The 21,173-nt window shown below is 40.5% G+C and overlaps 1 protein-coding gene across 1 annotated transcript; it reads left to right on the top strand.

Moving 5' to 3' along the window:
• The first annotated feature begins 16,212 nt into the window (after positions 1-16,212).
• Positions 16,213-20,742, top strand: LOC124964161 (spermatogenesis-associated protein 31D1-like). The gene has a single exon (XM_047524030.1). It carries the CDS (start codon positions 16,213-16,215, stop codon positions 20,740-20,742), a length of 4,530 nt encoding a protein of 1,509 aa, XP_047379986.1.
• Positions 20,743-21,173: the final 431 nt, after the last annotated feature.

Raw genomic sequence — 21,173 nt, 5'->3', positions numbered from 1 at the left:
AGGGGCTGGGGAGATAGCTCAGTCAGTAGAGTGCTTGCCTTGCAAGCACAAGGCCCTGGGTTCAATCCCCAGCACCCCCCCCCCAAAAAAAAAAAAAAAAAACATTGGGACATAAGGTAACTGAATTTAAGAATCAGTGGAATTGAAGAGGATTGCAAGGTTAAGGCCAATGGCATGGATGACCTCTTCAGGGAAATGATAATAAATTTTTCTGGTGAATCCAAGATGGTGGACTAGAGGGTGACTCCATCTCCTGTCACTCCAGAACCCAGGATTCAAGAAGGGAAGGCATCGAAAGACTCAGACTAATATAGAGTCACGGGGTGAGTCTCCCCCACCAGGTGAAGCTTGGCTCAGACGGCAGGCCCAGACAGGAGCAGTTTCTCAGAGCAGGGCATGGCAGCTAGAGTCTTCCCCAGGCAGCCCTGTTCACTCCGGTGGTGGGCTCCTTCTACGGCCAGTTTCTCGGAGAATGCCACCCAGTGAGAGCCTTTCCGCACAGAGCCAGCTCCAAGTCCTGGACTCCGCGGCAGGCCCCCCCCCACAGGCAGCTTCAGGGACCAGGGCGAGGCAGCCAGGGACTTCCCCTAGCAGCCCTGAACCCTCTGGCGGCAGGCTCCTTCCACGGCCAGCTTCTCGGAGCAGTCCGCCCAGTGAGAGCCTTTCTGCCCAGAGCTAGCTCCAAGTCCCGGACCCAGCGACGGGCCCAGGACCACAACCAGCTTCAGGGACCAGGGCAGGCAGCCAGGGACTTCCCCAAGCAGCGCTGCTCCCTCCGGCGGCAGGCTCCTTCCACGGGCAGCTTCTCAGAGCAGGCGGCCCAGTGAGTGCCTTTCTGCACAGAGCCAGCTCCAAGCCCTGGAACCCGTAGCAGGCTAGGGGCAGCTTTCTTTGGAAGCACTGCATTATCAAGTTCCTCCAAGACTTAGGCTACTGAAGGCTGGGAAGTGATATACTGGAAATGTACAGGGACACTATAAGCCAAAAGAGGAAATCTGCAATATCTCAGATTCCCACTGATATCTGACCAATATGACACAACAAGGGAAGAAAATGTCCCAAACAAACCTAGATACTATATCAATAAAACCCAATGACAGCACAGCAGAAGAAATGTCAGAAAGGGAGTTCAGAATATACATAATTAAAACAATCAGGAAAGCAAATGAGGAGATGAAAGAGCAAATGCAGGCATTGAAGGAGGAGATGAAAGAGCATATGCAGGCATTAAATGATCGCACCAATCAAGAGTTAAAAGAGCATATATGGGAAGCAAAATTCATTTCAATAAAGAGTTAGAGATACTGAAAGAAAAACAAACAGAAATCCTTGAAATGAAGGAAACAATAAACCAAGTTAAAAACTCCATAGAAAGCATAACCAATAGGATAGAACAACTGGAAGACAGAACCTCAGACACTGAAGACAAAATATTTAATCTTGAAAACAAAGATGACCAAAGAGAGAAGATGGTAAGAAATCATGAACAGAATCTACGAGAATTATAGGATATCATGAAAAGGCCAAATTTAAGAATTATTGGGATTGAGGAAGGCTTAGAGAAACAAACCAAAGGAATGAACAAACTGTTCAATGAAATAATACCAGAAATTTTCCCAAATCTGAAGAATGAAATGGAAAACCAAGTACAAGAGGCCAATAGAACTCCAAATATACAAAATCACAACAGAACCACACCAAGGCACATTGTAATGAAAATACCTAACATACAAAAGACAGAATTTTAAAGGCCACGAGAAAAGAATCAAATTACATTAAGGGGGAAACCAATAAGAATATCAGCAGATTTTTCAATCCAGACCCTAAAAGCTAGAAGGGCCTGGAACAACATTTACCAAGCCCTGAAAGAAAACAGATGCCAACCAAGAATCTTATACCCAGCAAAACTTACTTTCAGAATTGACGATGAAATAAGATCCTTCCATGATAAACAAAAGCTAAAGGAATTTACAAAAAGGAGGCTGGCATTACAGAACATTCTCAGCAAAATATTCCATGAGGAAGAGATGAAAAACAATGATGCAAATCAGCAATGGGAGGAACTAGCCTAAAATAATAGCCAAAGAAAAGAGAAACCAAATCATGTCAAAAAACAAAAATGAGTCAAATGACTGGGAATACAAATCATATCACAATAATAACCCTGAATTTTAATGGCCTGAACTCATCAATCAAAAGACATAGACTAGCAGATTGGATTAAAAACAAAAATCCAACAATATGCTGCCTGCAAGAGACTCATAGAAAGAGACTCATCTCATAGAAACAGAATAAATGTGAAAGGATGGGAAAAAACATACCATGTGCGTGGACACAGCAAAAAAGCTGGAGTATCCATCCTCATGTCAGATAACGTGGACTTCAAGCCAAAACTAGTCAGAAGGGATAAAGAAGGACATTACATACTGCTTAAGGGAAGCATAAATCAGCAAGACATAACAATCATAAATATCTATGCCACGAACATTGGCTCATCCATGTACGTCAAACAAATCCTTCTCAATTGCAGAAATCAAATAGAATACAACACAATAATACTAGGCGATTTTAACACACCTCTCTCACCACTGGATAGATCTTCCAAACAAAAATTGAATGAAGAAACCACAGATCTCAATAACACAATCAACAATTTAGACTTAACAGACATTTGTAGAATATATCATCCAACAAAGAACGAATACACTTCCTTCTCAGCAGCACATGGATCCTTCTCTAAAATAGACCAATTTTATGCCACAAAGCTACTGTTAGCAAATACAGGAAGATGGAGATACTACCTTGTACTCTATGAGATCATAATGGATTGAAATTAGAAATAAATGACAGAATAAAAAAAAGAAACTTCTCCAATACCTGGAGATTAAATAATACACTATTATATGATGAATGGATAACAGAAGACATCAGGAGGGAAATAAAAAAATTCTTAGAAGTAAACGAGAACAAAGACACATCATATCAAAATCTCTGGGACACTATGAAAGCAGTACTTAGACGAAGATTTATTTCATGGGGTGTATTCAACAAAAGAAGTAGAAATCAACAAAGCCCTAGAAAAAGAAAAGCAGACCAACACCAAAAGTAGTAGAAGACAGGAAATAGTTAAAATCAGAGCCGAAATCAATGAAATTGAAACAAAAGAAACAATTGGAAGAATTAACAAAATAAATAGTTGGTTCTTTGAAAAAATAAACAAAATTGATAAGCCCTTAGCCACACTAACAAAGAGAAAGAGGGAGAAAACTCAAATTACTAAAATTCGGGAGGAACAAGGAAATATCACAATGGACACAAGTGAAATACAAAACATAATTAGAAGCTATTTTGAAAATCTATATTCCAACAAAACAGAAAACCTCGAAGACATCAACAAGTTTCTAGAGACATATGAATTACCTAAACTGAACAAAGAAGATATACACAACTTAAATAGACCAATTTCAAGCAATGAAATAGAAGAGGTCATCAAAAGCCTACCAACAAAGAAAAGTCCGGGACCAGATGGGTTCTCAGACGAGTTCTACAAAACCTTTAAAGAAGAGCTCATTCCAATACTCCTCAAAGTATTCCATGAAATAGAAGAGGAGGAAACCCTCCCAAACTCATTCTATGAAGTCAATATCACCCTGATACCTAAACCAAACAGAGACACATCCAGGAAAGAAAATTTCAGACCAATATCCTTAATGAACATTGACGCAAAAATTCTCAAGAAAATTTTAGCAAATCACATAAAAAAATATATTAAAAAGATAGTGCACCCCGATCAAGTGAGTTTTATCCCAGGGATGTAAGGTTGGTTCAACATCCAGAAATCAATAAATGTCTTTCACCATATCAACAGAATTAAAGTTAAGAAATCACATGATTATTTCCATAGATGCAGAAAAAGCATCTGATAAAATACAGCATCCCTTCATGCTCAAAACACTAGAAAAAATTGGGATAGTGGGAACATTCCTTAACATTGTAAAGGCCATCTATGCTAAATGGATCAAGGACCTCGGAATCAGACCAGAGACCCTGCATCTTATAGAAGAAAAAGTAGGTCCAAATCTTCAACTTGTTGGCTTAGGATCAAACTTCCTGAACAGGACTCCCATAGCACAAGAAATAAAAGCAAGAATCAACAACTGGGATAGAGTCAAACTAAAAAGCTTTCTCTCAGCAAAGGAAACTATCAGTAATGTGAAGAGAGAGCCTACAGAGTGGGAGAATATCTTTGCCACTCATACTTCAGATAGAGCACTAATTTCCAGAATCTATAAAGAACTCAAAAAACTCTACACCAAGAATACAAATAATCCAATCAACAAATGGGCTAAGGAAAAGAACAGACACTTCACAGAAGAAGATATACAAGCAATCAACAGATACATGAAAAAATGTTCAACATCTCTAGTAAGAAGAGAAATGCAAATCAAAACTACCCTAAGATTCCTTCTCACCCCAATTAGAATGGTGATTATCAAGAACACAAGCAACAATAGGTGTTGGTGAGGATGTGGGGAAAAAGGTACACTCATACATTGCTGGTGGGATTGCAAATTAGTGTAGCCACTCTGGAAAGCAGTATGGAGATTCCTTAGAAAGCTTGGAATGGAAACACCATTTGACCCAGCTATCTCACTCCTTGGCCTATACCCAAGGACTTAAAATCAGCATACTACAGAGATACAGCCACATCAATGTTCATTGCTGCTCAATTCACCATAGCCAGATTGTGGAACCAACCTAGATATCCTCCAATTGATGAATGGATAAAGAAACTCTGGCATATATATACAATGGAATATTACTCCACCATAAAGAATGATAGAATTATGGCATTTGCAGGCAAATGGGTGAAATTGGAGAATATCATGCTAAGTGAGATAAGCCAATCTCAAAAACCAAAGGACGAATGATCTCGCTGATAAGAGGATGATGACATTTAATGGAGGTGGGAGGGGTTAGCATTAGGGTTAGGGTTAGGTTTAGGGTTAGGGTTAAGGATGGGGAGAGAATGGAGGAAGGAAGGACTGTATAGAGGGAAAAGGGGTGGGAGGGGTGGAGGGGATGTCGCCATCCAGCAGGACATAAAGACACGTACACCACAGATTGTCATGAAGGAGCTTCTTTTTTTGGATCCCAACAAAAACAACAACCCCCAAAAAGCAGTCTCACCCTCAATATATAAGCAGTCTCATGCATAAGCAATTTCGATCAGATATGTCCACCCAATCCTGTTAAATGTCAAGTAATCACGAGCTCAAGCATACATGTAGGCAATTGTAATAGCTTCCTGTTTTTCTCCAGGCATACCAAGCACTCCTTTTGGCTCCCTGCCAGCCCACATCTCCCCCTCTTTGTTTATAAAAAGACCGTGCCTGTCTTAGGTTGTTGTCCATGACAGAGCAACATCCTACCCGTCATCAGAAAATGATGCTTATATCTTCATTCCTTGTCTTAGGTTTTTATGAGCTCTTCACGAATCTTACCCATCTCTGACTACCAGTCTACCATAGCCAAACTTGGGGGGAGGGTCCCACATAACCTGCTAAGTCGTAGGAGCCATTTGGGAAGGGGGCTGAGTCAGGAGAAAAGGGTACAGTAGGTAACCCTAATGTGGAATTAGTGGTAAGAATAGGAGGATATAGACTGGAAGAGTTAGTAAGGAGCAAAGGGCAAGGCCACGCCTTTACTATCCCCCACAGGTAACGCACGGTTCCTCCATTAACATGGTGAGGGATCATCAACAACAGCAGTTGGAGGAACTTCCACATCTTCTTGTTGTTCTTGGTTTTCTATTGAGGAAGCCTTGACCAATCTTTCAGGCACCCAAATTGGCGATTGTGCGTCCTGCAGGAAAACACAAACAGATCCTCGGGTCCAGATTAATACTGGATCTGGGCCTTTCCATTGTCCCGATAGAATATTCTTCCCAGAACACTTGAGGTAGATGTTTTTTATTAGGCTCTGAATGATGATCAGCAGCCAATTGGTCCTCAGAATCGAGATTTTAAAAATTTTAAATGAACAAGGCAACAGATAATTTGTCTTTTGGGGATCTGTATGATTCCCCTATTCCCCCTTTTTGTTTATAAAGCATGTTTTTAAGTGTTAAATGGGCATGCTCAACAATGCTTTGTCCAGTAGGTTTATAGGGAATTCCTGTGACATGTTGAATACCAAAGGTGGAACAAAATTGTTTAAAGGCCTGGGACGTATATCCAGGACCATTATCTGTTTTAATTTGTTTGGGGACCCCTAGGATGGAGAAAGAATGTAAACAGTGTGTTATTACATCTTTGGTTTTTTCTCCAGCATGAGCAGATGCCATAATAAATCCTGAAAAGGTATCTATTGACACATGGATGAATTGTAGTTTTCCAAATTCTGAATAATGAGTTACATCCATTTGCCAAATATGATTGGGCTGAAGCCCTTTTGGATTTACTCCTAACGAGGGGGTAGGAATAAGTGTAGCACATTTAGCACAAGATTTGACTATGTCCCGAGCTGTTGCCTTAGTAATCTGCTAGCGTAAATGTAGAGTAGAAGCACTTACGTGAAATTTGGAATGAAAATTTTTTGTATTTTCAAGTGCATCAAAGATATGTGGGTCTCTGGTGGCCATGTCTGTTAAATTATTGTGTAAACTTAGAGGACCTGGAAGGCCAGTATGAACCCGAACACGCCCAATAAAAAAAGGACTTTTTCTATCCCAAATAAGTTTTTATAAAGATTGTAAATACTTAGTGATGGTGGAAGTGAGGGAGAGCAGACCAGTTAATTTTAAATTTTGAATAGCATTAACAACGTATTTGCTATCAGAGAATAGGTTAAAGGGCTCATAGTGGGTTCTGAATACTTCTATAGCTACTAATAGTTCTGTTTGTTGTGCAGATAGAGTATTAAACAGCAATGTTTCTGTAACATTATTTACAGGAATAGCACCCATACCATTTATTGATCCATCAGTAAATATAAGGGTAGCTCCTATAATAGGTTCTTTTCAGGTGACTTTGGGGAAAATTATAGGATGTTGACTGCAAAATTGGAGAAGAGGATCAGATGGCAAATGATTGTCAAACACAGCAGAAGTACTAGTAAAGACTATAGCCCATGAATTTGAATTATTAATAAGATATTGTATCTGATCAGTAGTATCAGGAGTAGTTATTGTCGAGGGATGTGACCCAAAGGTGGAAAGGGATACTTTTAATGGTCTAAGGATTAATTCTGCCACAGATTCAGTAAACAAGGTTAAGACCTTGTTAGGGGCATAATTCATGTGAACCCATAGAATAGGACCCTTTTGCCAAAACACTCCTGTGGGTAACTTATTTGTAGCCAAGACAATGAATGATAAAGGTTTAGCTAGGTCAATATGATCAAGATGAACCTTTTCCATAGCTGTTTCAACAAGCTTGAGAGCTGTTTGAGCCTTAGGGGTAAGCACCCACTTAGAAAGGGGATCAGAATCACCTTTAAGAGTGTCAAACAGGAGGCCCAAACTTGAGGTGGGTAAGTGAAGTTAAGGTCTAATCCAGTTAATGTCACCTAATAGCCAAGATTATACATCAGCCCACTGTCTGGGGGCCACCCCTGTGCAGCAAGTACATGCGCCCCTACAACTTGGAAAAGAGTGATGACCTGGATTATATGCTGGAGGGCGTGGAGTGGTAAGGGTTAAATGCCACTGAGAGAAATTCTTTTCTAGCTCTGTCTCAGATAATTCCTGTTCTTCAGAGTCATATCCCTGTTCTGAGTCTGAACATCTACTTTCTCTTTCAGAAGTTCGACTTGATTGTTCTTCTTTTACAGTTTCTAATATCTCTTCCCCTTCTCTTAGTTGTTCTTGAAATTTTGGTTTTTTGGAAGTCAAACAGAAACAAACTAATGTCCATATAGGCAAAATACCAAGAGGGAGAGGTGTTAAGAGAGACTTCCATGCGAATCTGTGAAATTTAAACAGAAACCAAACAAGAAAAAGTAACAAAAATATTAACACAACTAACACCTCACACACATTCATTTACTACTGGACGTCCTTTGCTGTCTCTTGGGACAGCCTTCTGTTAAGTTCCCTCACTAGGGGAGCCTTCCATTAGTACCTTAAGGCCACTGTTTCCTTGAATAGGGAAACCTGCTAGTTGACTGTGCTAGTGAAAAAGTTTATCCTTTATTACTTACCTGAGCACTCACCGTTCCCCGTATGGGCCACCAAATGTTGCCATCCAGTGGGACACAAAGACATGTACACCTCAGATTGTCATGAAGGAGCTTCTTCTTTATTCGGATCCCAACAACAACAACAACCCCCAAAAAGCAGTCTCACCCTCAATATATAAGCAGTCTCATGCATAAGCAATTTCGATCAGATATGTCCACCCAATCCTGTTAAATGTCAAGCAATCACAAGCTCAAGCATACATGTAGGCAATTGTAATAGCTTCCTGTTTTTCTCCAGGCATACCAAATATGCCCTTTGGTTCCCTGACAGCCCACAGGGGGAAGGAAAAAAAAAAATAACAGAATGAATCAAACAACATTACCCTATGTAAATTTATGATTACACAAATGGTATGCCTTGACTCCATGTACAAACAGAGAAACAACATGTATCCCATTTGTTTAAATTAAAAATTAAATAAATTTTTCTAACCTTCAGAATGAGATGGTCATCCAGATAAAAGGGGCATTTAGAACCACAAACGGACAAGTGCAAGGGGGAAAAAAAAAAGAAAAAGGAAGAAACCTCTCCACAATGCATTGAATTAAAATGTCTCCCATACAAAGCAAGGATAAAATTTTAAATCCTTCAGGGAAAAAAATGTCAGGTCACATTTAGAGGCAAGCTGATCAGTATTATTTCTGATTTCTTAACACAAACTCTAAAAGCAAAAAAGGGTTGAAATAATGTGTTTCAAGCCCTTAAAGAAAACTCACAATCAAGACTGCAATATTCAGAAAAGCTATACTCAGAATCAAAGAGAAATAAAACTCTTCCAAGATAAGATGAAACAAAACAAATTCATGACTACTAAGCCAGCACTACAATAATACATAAATAAATACTACACACAGAAAAAATCATGTGTAAGCCCCAGAGTTCACAAAAACATAAATTTACCTCTTTTGAGCAGAACTAAGCACATGAGCACAATTAATTTTTTTTTAAAGCTTGTACTTTTTAGATATACTTCATAGTAGAATGTATTTGGCATATTATACATGCATGGAAAACCTGTTATTGCTACTAAAATATTAGAAATAAATCAAAATGACAGGATTTAATGAAATATCCCTATAATAATATTGAATGTAAATGGTCTCACCTATCCAATTAAAAGACATGGACTGGCAGAATGAATTAAAAAACAAGACTCAAGCATATTTGGTTAAATTGTTTGCAAGAAACTTGCATTAAAGGCAAAGACATGGGCTGGGGAGATAGCTCAGCTGGTAGAGTGCTTGCCTTGCAAGCACAAGGCCCTGAGTTCAATCCCCAATACTGCAAAAAAAAAAAAAAAAAAAAAAAAAAAGGCAAGACAGCCACAGACTGAAAGTCAAAAGATGAAAATAGATATACCATACAAATAGAGTCCTCCCCCCCCAAACAGGAATAACTTCTGTCATAGCTAAAAAAGTAGACTTCAAGCCAAAATTAATCAGAAGTTACACAGAAATTCACTTTCTATGTGTAAAAAGAACAATCCAACAAAATGATATAATGTTAGCAAATCCTTATGCCCCAAACATTGGTGTACCTAATTGCATAAAACAGACACTACTCAAATTAAAGACTCAGATAGATACCAGCACAATAATACTGGGTGATTTTAACACATCTCTTACAACAGTAGAGATGTCATCCAGACATTTATTTAGTAATGATGCTTTTGACATGAAAAATTTCATCAATCAAATGGAATTAACAAATATCTATAGGATAGTTCATTCAGTGACAACTGCTAATGGAACCCTCCCTGAATAGAACATATTTTAGATCACAATGCAACTCTTAGCATTGGGGGGGGGGGGGAGATGAGTATGATTCCTTGCATGTTATAAAATCATATTGGAATGAAATTAGAAATGAACACTCAAAACTCTAAACCCTACAAAAACTATATAAACATGTGAAGATTGAATAAAACATTATTAAATGATGAAAGAGTGATAGAAATCAGAGGAGAAATTAAAAAGTTCTTTGAACCAAATGTGTATAGTGATATAACATACAAGAATGTCTGGGACACTATGAAGGCAGTTCTAAGAGGGAAGTTAATAGCTATGAGTACCTACAAAAGAAAATCAGAAAGATCCCAAAAACACTACCTAAGATGTATCTCAAGTTACTTGAAAAAATTTTAAAAAGAACAATTGGGTGCAGTGGTGCATGCCTATAATTCCTGTGACTTAGGAGGCTAAGGCAGGAGGATCACAAGTTCAAAGCCAGCCTCAGCAACTTAGCAAGGTCCTAAATAACTTAGCGAGATCCTTTATCAAAATAAAAAAAATAAAAGGGCTAGGGATATAGCTTGTGGCTGAGCACCCCTTGGTTCAAAAATGAACCAACAAGCAAACAAAAACATTTCCAAAACCAGTAGAAGGAAGTAAATAAGATCTCAGAGCTGAAATCAGTGAAATAGAGAATTTTTAAAAATGCAAAGGATCAATAAAATGAAGAATTGGTTCTTTGGAAAGATAAACACAGTTGATAAACCCTTAGTCAAACTAAGCAAAAGAAAAAAAGAAGACTAATAAAACAAGAGACAAGTAAGAATTCACCACAGACATCACATTAGGATCATTAGGGTCTATTTTGAAAACTTATAATAAATTGGAAAATTTGAAATAGACATTGCTATACATATATGATGGGCCCAAATTGAATCAAAAGGACCCAGAGAACCCAACTATACTAATAACTAGCAAAGAGATAGAAGCAGTAATAAAAATCTTCCACAAAAGTGAAGTCCAGGACAGGTGGATACTCAATGGAATTGTACTAGATCCTTAAGGAAGAACTATTACCACTGCTCCTCAAATTATTCTAGGAAATGGAAAATGAGGAAACACTTCGGAATTTATTCCATGAAGACAGTATCACACTCACACAAAAACCAAAAAGGACACAAAAAGGAAAGAAAACTACAGACCAATATTCCTGAAGAACTTAGATGTAAAAATTCCTAATAAAATATTAGCAAATAATATTCAACAACATATTCAAAAGATTATACATCATGACTAAGTTGGTTTTATACCAAGGTTGTAAGAAGGGTATAACATTTGTCAATCAATAAATGTAAGTCACAATATCAATAAAATTAAAGATTGAAATCACAATCATTTCAATAGATGCAGAAAAGGCTTTCACAAAATGCAGCACCCATTGATGATAAAAACACTGAGAAACAAGACAGAACTTACATCGACATCATAAAGGTTATCTATGACAAGTCTAAAACCAACATCACTGCAAATGGAGAAAAATTAAACTATTTCCTTTAAAATTTGGGACAAGGCAAGGTTGACCCCTCTCACCACTCTGATTCAACATACTGCTAGGAATTATAGCCAGAGCAATTAGGAAAGAGAAGGAAATAGATGAGATAAAAATAAGAGAGGAAGAAGTAAAATTAGCACCAATTGCCGATATGAAACTATACTTACAAGATCCATAAATCTCCACCACAGGAGTGCTAGAGTTAATAAACAAATTCAGCAAAGCAATAGGTTATAAGCCCAACATACAAAAGCCAATAATTTTCCTATATATCAATAATCTGCTGAGAAATCCCATCAAAAATAGGCAAAAACCCTCCAATAACCCTAGAAATAAATATAACCAAGGAAGTGAAAGACCTCTACAATGCCATAATTTTTCTTTATGGCTGAGTAATATCCCATTGTGTACCTATACCACACATTCTTTATTCATTCATTTGTTGAAGGGTACCTAGGTTGGTTCTGCAAGCACAATATGAGTGTACCCTTTTCCACAAATCCTCGCCAACGTTTATTGTTAAAAAGGATATTTTACTCTGCTGGTTGGAATGCAAATTAGTACAACCACTATGAAGTTTCCTCAAAAGACTAGGCATGGAACCACTTTACAACCCAGCTATACCACTCCTTGGTATATGAAATTTAAGGTGACAGCATAATTCACAATAGTCAAAAGTACGGAACCAGCCTAGGTGTACATCATGGATGAATGCATAAGCAATCTGTGTTGTACATACACAAAGGAGTTTTACTCAGCCATTAACAATGAAATTATGTCATTTGTGGGAAAATGGATGGAATGTGAGAAAATTATGTTAACCAAAATAAGTCAAACTCAGAGTAGTATGTTTTCTCTCATATGTACAAACTACAGAGGAATCATGAATGATAGGAAGTTGATTTTCTAATAATAAAAGGATGCTTATATAGCACAGATATTCTCAGCTTTGTTCATGGCAAGAAATTCTTAGAAAAATATCAGAACTTATGTGTCCCACAAGGGTAATCACGTGATTCTGTTCAAGACTAGATTCTCCCCTAAGGTTCTGACATGCTAGGTGGCTCCCTGCCACCAAGAACCAAGGGGATGAATTCCTTAGCACACCATAACCTCTTCCTGGTTTTAGAAAGTCATATAACCATTAAGAAATTGATATGGAGGGCAAGGACTATTTGCATTTTAGGTAGCTACAAATTGTAGGATTGAAATAATGAATGAAAACATGAAAAAGAGGAGATCATTGTTTACTGAATTTGAAAATACTACACCAATTAGTCAGAGAGAGAGGGGTAAACTTAAGGATAGGGATGACCCCAAAGTTTAAATGTCTTGGTACAAGCAAAAATTCCAAGCAGTTCATGTCAGACTTTATAGGCAGTCGAATTGGTGAGGTCCAAGTCAAGGGATCCAAACAGTACCAATGGGACACATGTACAATAACTTAGTTATAGATAGAAGAAACAGTAATGTTCCCTGAGGTAATGAAGCAAGATGTGAGGAAAGGGTGAAGTGGGAAATGGAACAACAGATCTGGTTACAGGGAAGAACTCGCTGTTGGGCCAGTGGGGGAGGTGCACACCCTATTCCCCTGCTCTCAGAACCCTTTCCCTTTGTGACTCTTCAATACTTAGTGATGCAGGCATGGAACTATAGCCAAGCCCAGGCCCCCTGTGAACTCATTTGCCTTTGGCAGCTGTGCGATTCAGACCATGAAGAATGTTCTCTTTTCTGAATAGCCATAGAGAACCATGGTTGATCTTGGTTCAATTTCTTGGGATATTGACCCCAAATATACATTTTTAAGCTTGCTCTTCCTCTACTTGTGCTTCCGGCTATTGAAATTTCTAATATGTCTCAATAAAACCAACAAAAAGGTAAGGAAGCAGAATGAACCCCAAGGAAGGTTCTTATATTTTAAAGTCAATTGAACTTTTATTTATATATATGTGATACTGAGAATCAAAACCAGTGCCAAAATAGGCAAGCCCTCTACCACTGAGCCACAACCCCAGCCACAGATTCTTATTTTTGCCCAATGTGAAATATTCTGTGAAATGTCCATTGTGATTTGTCATTTCCTTCCTCACATTACTAAATGTTTGTGCAGCTCAGAAAGACATGGAAGTGGGAACACTAAGGACAAGATAGAACTTCACTCTTTAGAGAAAGAAGTCAGGCAGTGATTGAGAGGGGAAAAAGATTTCCATCTGAAGCTCACAGATTATCTTTTGAGGTGTGGTGGAGTTTTCCAGGAGAAAGTTCCAAGCATAGTGATTCTGAAGATCTTGATGGGATTGGATAGAGTTTGGTTTCTCTGAAAGAGATGTCTGTTCTAACATCAGATGCTGAGTCTCATTCCCATGTCAGGTGTCCTTCGTCAAGCTTTCCTATTGCACTGCTCAGGACAGCAGTGTTGACCTCTAGGGATTCTGAGCAGAGCCTGCAACCTAAGCTCTGTTTTCAGGACACAGGGGGGACCCTGGGAGGGCACTCAAATTCTATGGCCTCCTTGAGCAGAGGATTCCTAAGAACATCAAATGTGGATCCCACAAACAAAATCCTTTTTCGTAATTGTCAAAAAAGGGAAAATTAAAAATAATTCATTGCCTTTCAAAATTAATATAAGAAATACATTTCTACTGACTAACAAATGAAGGGTTGGTCACCATCCTCCCCCACCCTCAGAACCCTTTCCCTTTGTGACTCTCCAATGCTTAGTGATGCAGGCCTGGAACTATAGACCAGCTCACACCCCCTGAGAACTCATTTGCCTTTGGCAGCTGGGCAATTTAGACCATGAAGTATGTTCTCTTCTCTGAATAGCCATAGAGAACCATACTTGATCTTGGTTCAATTTCTTGGGATATTGACCCCAAATGTACATTTTTTACCTTGCTCTTCCTCTACTTGTGCTTCCAGCTGTTGAAATTTCTAACACGCCAGAATGCAACCATTTGAAAGGGAAGGAAGCCGAGTGAACCACCAAGGGAGGTTCTTATATTTTTTTGTCAATTTACCTTTTATCTATATATATGTGGTGCTGAAAATCAAACTGAATCCCAGGCTAGGAAAATGCTGTGCCACTGAGCCACAACCCCAGCCAGAGATTCTTACTTTTGCCCAGTGTGAAATGTTTTATGAAATGTCCATTGTGATTTATCATTTCCTTTCTCCCATTACTAAATATTTGTGCAGCTCAGAAAGACATGGAAGGTGGGAAGTCTTAAGGACAAGATACAACTTCACTCTTTAAAGAAGTCAGACAGGGGTTCGGAGGGGAAGAACATTGCCATCTGAAGCTCACGGACTACCCTTTGGGGTATGGTGGAGCTTTCCAAAAAGTAGTGCCAAGCATAGTGATTCTGAAGATCTTGATATGTTTGGATAGAGAGTTTGGTTTCTCTGGAAGAGATGTCTGTTCTAACATCAGACCCTCAGTCTCATTCCCATGTCAGGTGTCCTTCATCAAGCGTTCCTATTGGACTGCTCAGGACAGCAGTGCTGACCTATAGGACTTCTGAGCAGAGCCTACAACCTAAGCTCTGTCCTCAGGACACAGGGGACCCTGGGAGGGCACTCAAATTCTATGGCCTCCTTGAGCAGAGGATTCCTAAGAACATCAAATGTGGATCCCACCGACAAAATCCTCCTTTATAAGTGTCAAAGAAAGAAAATTAAAAATATTTGATTGCCTATCAATATTAATAAAAGGAGGAAATACATTTCTACTAACTAAAAAAATGAAGAGCCCTGAGATTCTGGCATAATGAATGTCTAAGCTTGCTAATGAAAGGATCAAAAGAAAGCAGCCCCAGCCCCTCATTCTTTCCTTTTTGTTTTCAGCGTCAGGGCACACGCTTCAGGAAAAGTGATGCATTTAAAGGTAAGGTCTGTCTGTCTGACCTGAGCTCTACAAGGGTTAGCCTTCCTATCTCTTTCAGCTCCATGTTCTTGGAGTGTGCCATGTTGTACGCACAGTCTCTCAGGAAACAGAGTCTCGGAGAAGAGGTTCAAGAGAAATCAGTCAGATCTGAGACATTCCTCAGAGTCTCTGCCTTGCCCTCCTGTATCATTTCCATTCTCACATTACTAAAATGTTTGGCCAACTACTGGTTTCTGCCTAGTAGGTGGCCATGTGAGATGTCCAAGGACACTTGGTTGTTCTGGAGTCAGAATTTCCGTGTGCCTCCATGGTATAAACTATAATTCCTCATTGCTCAGATTCATCTCTGACTTAGCTACTGACTCCTGTTGCTTCAGGTGGTCATTCTGAGTATCCTGGGATGACGTATATGAAAGTACTTTATAAATAAAACCAGATATACATGCAAATCTTCTTAATATCATCCCTGACAACATGACCTATTAGTCTGCAGATTCTTAATATCTTCTTTCTCATAAAGGGACTCTTGAATCATACCTGTGTTTCTACCTTCACTACATATAACCCACTGTCCTGGTTTTCCAGGGCGGAGAACTTGCCGGAGAGAAGCAGAGGAGGGGAGGAAGCTGCTTTCTATTCTGAAAAGGTAATTAATCATTTCCCTTCTTTACTGGGTCCTGTTCTCACATGTTATATACATTCCCCAGGGATTCATTGCAACATGCCCTGATCACAGGAGGGATAGCCACAGTAATTGGTATGTGAATGAAGGCCTTGGGAGGGGGGAATGTGTTGTGAGGTCATGGATGTGGGGATTGTAAAGCAGGTAGCAGGCTTCACCACCACCGAGAGAATTGCAGACCCTCCTTTCCCTTGTACTGGTCTGGTTACAGCTTTGTACTTTGTCTCTTGCAGCCCCTCGGGCCAGAGTAGTGATATCATCCACTTCCGGCAACTCTTATGTCCAGACCCCCTCTGTGGAGTGTGTAATAGAACATCTGCTAAGGTCAGTCAACTGATCTGTAAGGCATCCTTGGAAGATCTTGCTAATTCTGTGTCCCATGTGCCTTCCATAACGTCTGCAAAAGAGTCATCAGTTTTTCTGTCTGCAGCTGTCTCAGCCATTCCTTCAGGAGCTTCAATATCAGCCCCTTTGTCTGAGCCCACTCCACCTCCTTCCTCTGAAGTCTCATCTGACCAAGCCACCTCTTTAACTGAACAAGTTTTGCCCTCATCACTCTCTGGTGACTCTCTGCCACCAGAGTCTGTTCCTCCCTTGAGTACAGACCTTCCAGTGGATCATATCCCAACTCAACCACCTATGCCAATCCCTCCTCCCTTGAGTACAGACCTTCCAGTGGATCATATCCCAACTCAACCACCTATGCCAATCCCTCCTCCCTTGAGTACAGACCTTCCAGTGGATCATATCCCAACTCAACCACCTATGCCAATCCCTGCTCCCTTGAGTACAGACCTTCCAGTGGATCATTTCCCAACTCAACCACCTATGCCAATCCCTCCTTCCTTGAGTTCAGAACATCCAGTGGATCATTTCCCACCTCAACCACCTGTTCCAATCCCTCCTTCCTTGAGTTCAGAACATCCAGTGGATCATTTCCCACCACAACCACCTGTTCCAATCCCTCCTTCCTTGAGTTCAGAACATCTAGTAGATCATTTCCCACCTCAACCACCTGTTCCAATCCCTCCCCCGTTACATGACAGTCAAGAAATACAATCTGATCTCCAACCTGAAACCACCCTGTCTCTGGCGGATAGACCAGATGGGTTGTCCACTGATGTCCCAATGACCAGAAGCACTGACAGTGCAAGTCTTGAAAAACAGTCCCATGCTGAGAACTTGTCTCCTTCTAAATTGGAGCACACTGATGATCATGAAAACCTCATTGACCTCCATTCTTCTGAGCCCTCTTTTGAAAGTGATACTACAGCCAACCTTGTAGAATCTGGAAACATCTCCTTTCTCAGCCCAGATGTCTTGGCACTCCTGGAGAGACAAATAAAAAAGAAGGGTGATTTCCTGATGCAGAAGGAAAAGAAAAAGAAAAAATCTTTTCCAAAAGAACTTAAGCCAGACTACAAACTCCATTCTTCAGAGAAAATGTTAAAGTCAGTTGCTGATCAACAGGACTCACCTGTCTCTCTCCCTTTACAGAGCAGCAAAGACAAATCAGAGGAATTGCAGGGACAACACCAGATCCCATATCCTAAGTCCTCTGAGGGTCATTTACAGCAAAAATATACCCAATTCTTTTGGGGACTCCCATCTCTGCACAGTGAGTCCTTGAATCCTAAGGTATTTGTTTCAGGTGACTCTTCAACCTATGTCTACTTCAATAAAATGTCCAATTCCACCACAGTGGATGAATCTCCAGTTCTACCCCATTCCCCACCTCTGTCCTTGCCTGAGATCCAATCTCAACCCTTGACCCAAACCCCATCCCAGTCTCAACATACTCCTCCTCCTCTCCCGTCCCAAGACCAGCTGCAGTCCTCAGCCCCTATCTTGTCACCACTCCCATCATCCCAGGTTCAAAGCTGTGGAGTGTGTTTTCATAGATTCCAGGATGAGGCACAGTCTCTCCTGCCATCTGAAATTCACGACTTGGAATATAACGTGTTACAGAAAGAACAGGAAAATTTGTGGGGTCTACCCTCTGTGGTCCAAAAATCCAAGGAACAGTTTTGTCCTCCAGCTCCCAATCTTTCATTGGATAGGCAGTCCTCCAAGGTTTATGTTTCACCATCCATCCTTCTGGGAGATTTTCCACTCAAAAAAGAGCTTCGGAAGAAACTAGAGCACCACCTTCGAAAGAGACTTATTCAACACCGGTGGGGTCTGCCCCGCAGAGTCCATGAGTCTCTGTCAAGTATGAATCCTCAAACAGCAGAAGTTCCTGAGATAGCTGAGTCTAAGAGCAGTTATGGACTTTCATGGATCTCTTTGTTTAAGGGTCAAAGTAGCAAAGATCTTAAATTGAGCCAATCCAGATGTTCCCATGAAAGAAACTCAGAACTGCTTCCTCTAGAGGAGAGAGTGAAGAAAGTAAAGAGTCCAGAGATTGGCACAAAAGATTATCCACTGAGTGACCCAAAGGGGGCTCCAGATAATAGTCTGTACTCTGACTTTAAGACAGACCTGAAAAATCAATTGAATAGTCTTTTAGGAAAAAAATCAAGAACCTCAAGGGATAACTCAATTCACAAACAACTGACAGAAGCTCTGGAAGTACATTTGAGCAAGAAATTTGAGGAAATCAATGAGAGTCAGATGCCTGGCTCTGTGCATAGATCATGGCATTCTATGGAGCAATTATTGAGTTGCTCCAAGAAATCCCCCAGCCAAATGAAACACAGTGATTTGGCACCACTGGTGGGTGAAGACAACTTCCTCAATACCTCCCAAGATATTTCCTTCCTTGGTTCCAAAAAACAAAAGAAGTTGGAAGACCATATTAAACTGTTTCATGAGAGGATGAAATGTGGGCTTCCCCACAAGGTCCAGGAATCCATAGATATCTTCAACATGAAAGGGACCCCATCCTGGTCCTCTTTTCATTCTGAAGTTCCCCCCTCAGCCAGTCTTATTTCTGGTAAGGATTCTAATATTGGAGTCTCCAAGCCCCTTAAAGGAGGCCTTAACACTTTTCATGGAGACAAGAAGGGAACAACAATTTCAGCTCCCACCGTAGATCGTCCTCGTCCTGCCACTTCAACTGTGAGCAAGGAAAGTAAGAAGACACTAAGATATTCTCCCTCTTGTACCTCTCATGAGCTTACAGAGAACATCAAGGCAACTGAGAGTGACAGACAGACTTTGTTACCCCACATACGCAGTGACATAAATGAAGAGAGTCAGAAGCAGAGTGTAATAGCCAATAAATGCAGCTCAAAGCTGCCCACAAGGCAGGCTGGGGCTAGACCCAAGTCATGGAATAAGGGAATGAGTCCCAACAATAGCACAGAAAAGCCCCAGAGAAAAATGATTAAGAATTTAGAATATTTTCCCACGTTTAACAAGTCCAGGGAGATATTCAAGGCAAAAGAACTCTGTGTTGTTCGATCACAATCTACTAACAGCCTGATGACCATAGAGGCAGAAAGCTTCTCAGTGATAGATGTGAATATGAGTAAAGTTGAACCAACCCTGAGCACTGAAAGGCCCCCAGAAGGAATATCAGCTCCCAAAGAATCTGAATCATCAGATCTTAAAAATCAGTTGCTTAATGAGTTGAAGTTTAAAATGGAGAGCAGGGAGCGTGGCCTGGCTTCAGGCTTTACCCCTGACTTGTCTCTTGCTTCTGATAACTTGACTTCAAAGACATTACTAACTCATTTCCAGAGTGCTTCTAGTGGTGACAAGGCAGCTTCCCAGGTGCTACAAGCCCATTTTGAGAACAGAGGGATCAGTATAGAGCAGGGACAAAAACCCTGGATCCCTACACATGTTTTATGCAAGTGTCAGGACAAGAATTTAGCACTAGCATCAAAGAGAGAGTGCCCGCTGGCACCCAAAACAGGTGAGTTTGGTGGAGGGGATGCAGGGTTGGGGACACGCCAACCTAGAAGGAGGCCCCACCACACTCAAGACACAACATTAAAGGAGGTACTTGGGAGCAAGTCCTCCCAAGCCCTATCACTGAAGGGACAACCTCCTCCTGAAAACATCAGAAATCAGATTAAACACTTTTTTCAATGGTTTTGCCCTAGTACAAAACCCAAAGGGCAAGAAGGTTTCCTGAAAAAGGGCAGCTCTTCATCATCCGTGAAAGGCCAAAACCTGATTAAGAGGAGAGCTGCCTTCACTGGGAATACTGAAGCTCAGAAAATCATGACGGACATTGGGAAGGTCTTAGAGGAGAAACTAGTGGGGAGGCATGGAGTAGAGAAAAAGCCTCTTTCCACCCTGAGGATGTCTGGGAAAATTCAGCACAAGGCAGGACCACAGGTTCAGGCAGAGCCTGTGCAGAAACATGCCTTCAACCTCAAGACTCCTTGTTCTAAGGTGCCAAGTGCCAAGTCTTACAGCCAAGAAGTTGGTCTCATTGGTCAGAGGTATCCTACAAGGAACAGATGGGTCATGGACAGGGGCAGACAACCCCAGAAAAGTGTGACAGTACAGGATAAGCTATCATGTCAGAGGCATTACCCACCCATGCCTTACAAGGAGCCCATGCTCCACCCAAATACTACCTACAGATGTCAAGTTGGTCAGGTGCCTCCAGCTACCCCTACTTTTGCTAAAGGCACTGTGTTGGGAAATTTGTCCCTATTGTTTAAACGGAAAATGCTTCTCCGGAATGTCTAGAAAGAAAATTTTCTTCCCCCCAAATAATATATTCCTTGTTGAAAATATTGATTTTCCCCAATAAATTTTCTACTAAGATGCTCTCTTTTCTGTGTACTGTGTTGGAGGTTTGGGTTTTGCGTAAACCATATCTTATGCTTAGGAAGGGGAGAACCTCTTACTGATTGCCTCCCTGGACTTCTAAAAGGTGACCAGTGTGTTCGCAAAACCTTTGCTCTCACTGCTTCCTACCCCTTAACTTAGCCTTAATGACATTATATGATAGCCTACATCTTCCCCCTGCAGTGAGAAAGATAGGCCTTCCATACCTAAAGAGATTCAAGGGTACGAAGAATTTTGAGAATGGAGTGGCTTAGTCATTTTTTACAAACAGACGTCAGTGACCAGAGGATCATACGGAATGGAGAAACTTGCTTGAGAATGTTTGGGGG

The sequence above is a fragment of the Sciurus carolinensis genome, chromosome 14 (genome assembly GCF_902686445.1).
Source record: "Sciurus carolinensis chromosome 14, mSciCar1.2, whole genome shotgun sequence".
Classification (NCBI taxonomy): domain Eukaryota; kingdom Metazoa; phylum Chordata; class Mammalia; order Rodentia; family Sciuridae; genus Sciurus; species Sciurus carolinensis.
This window is presented reverse-complemented; position numbering and strand designations above follow the sequence as displayed.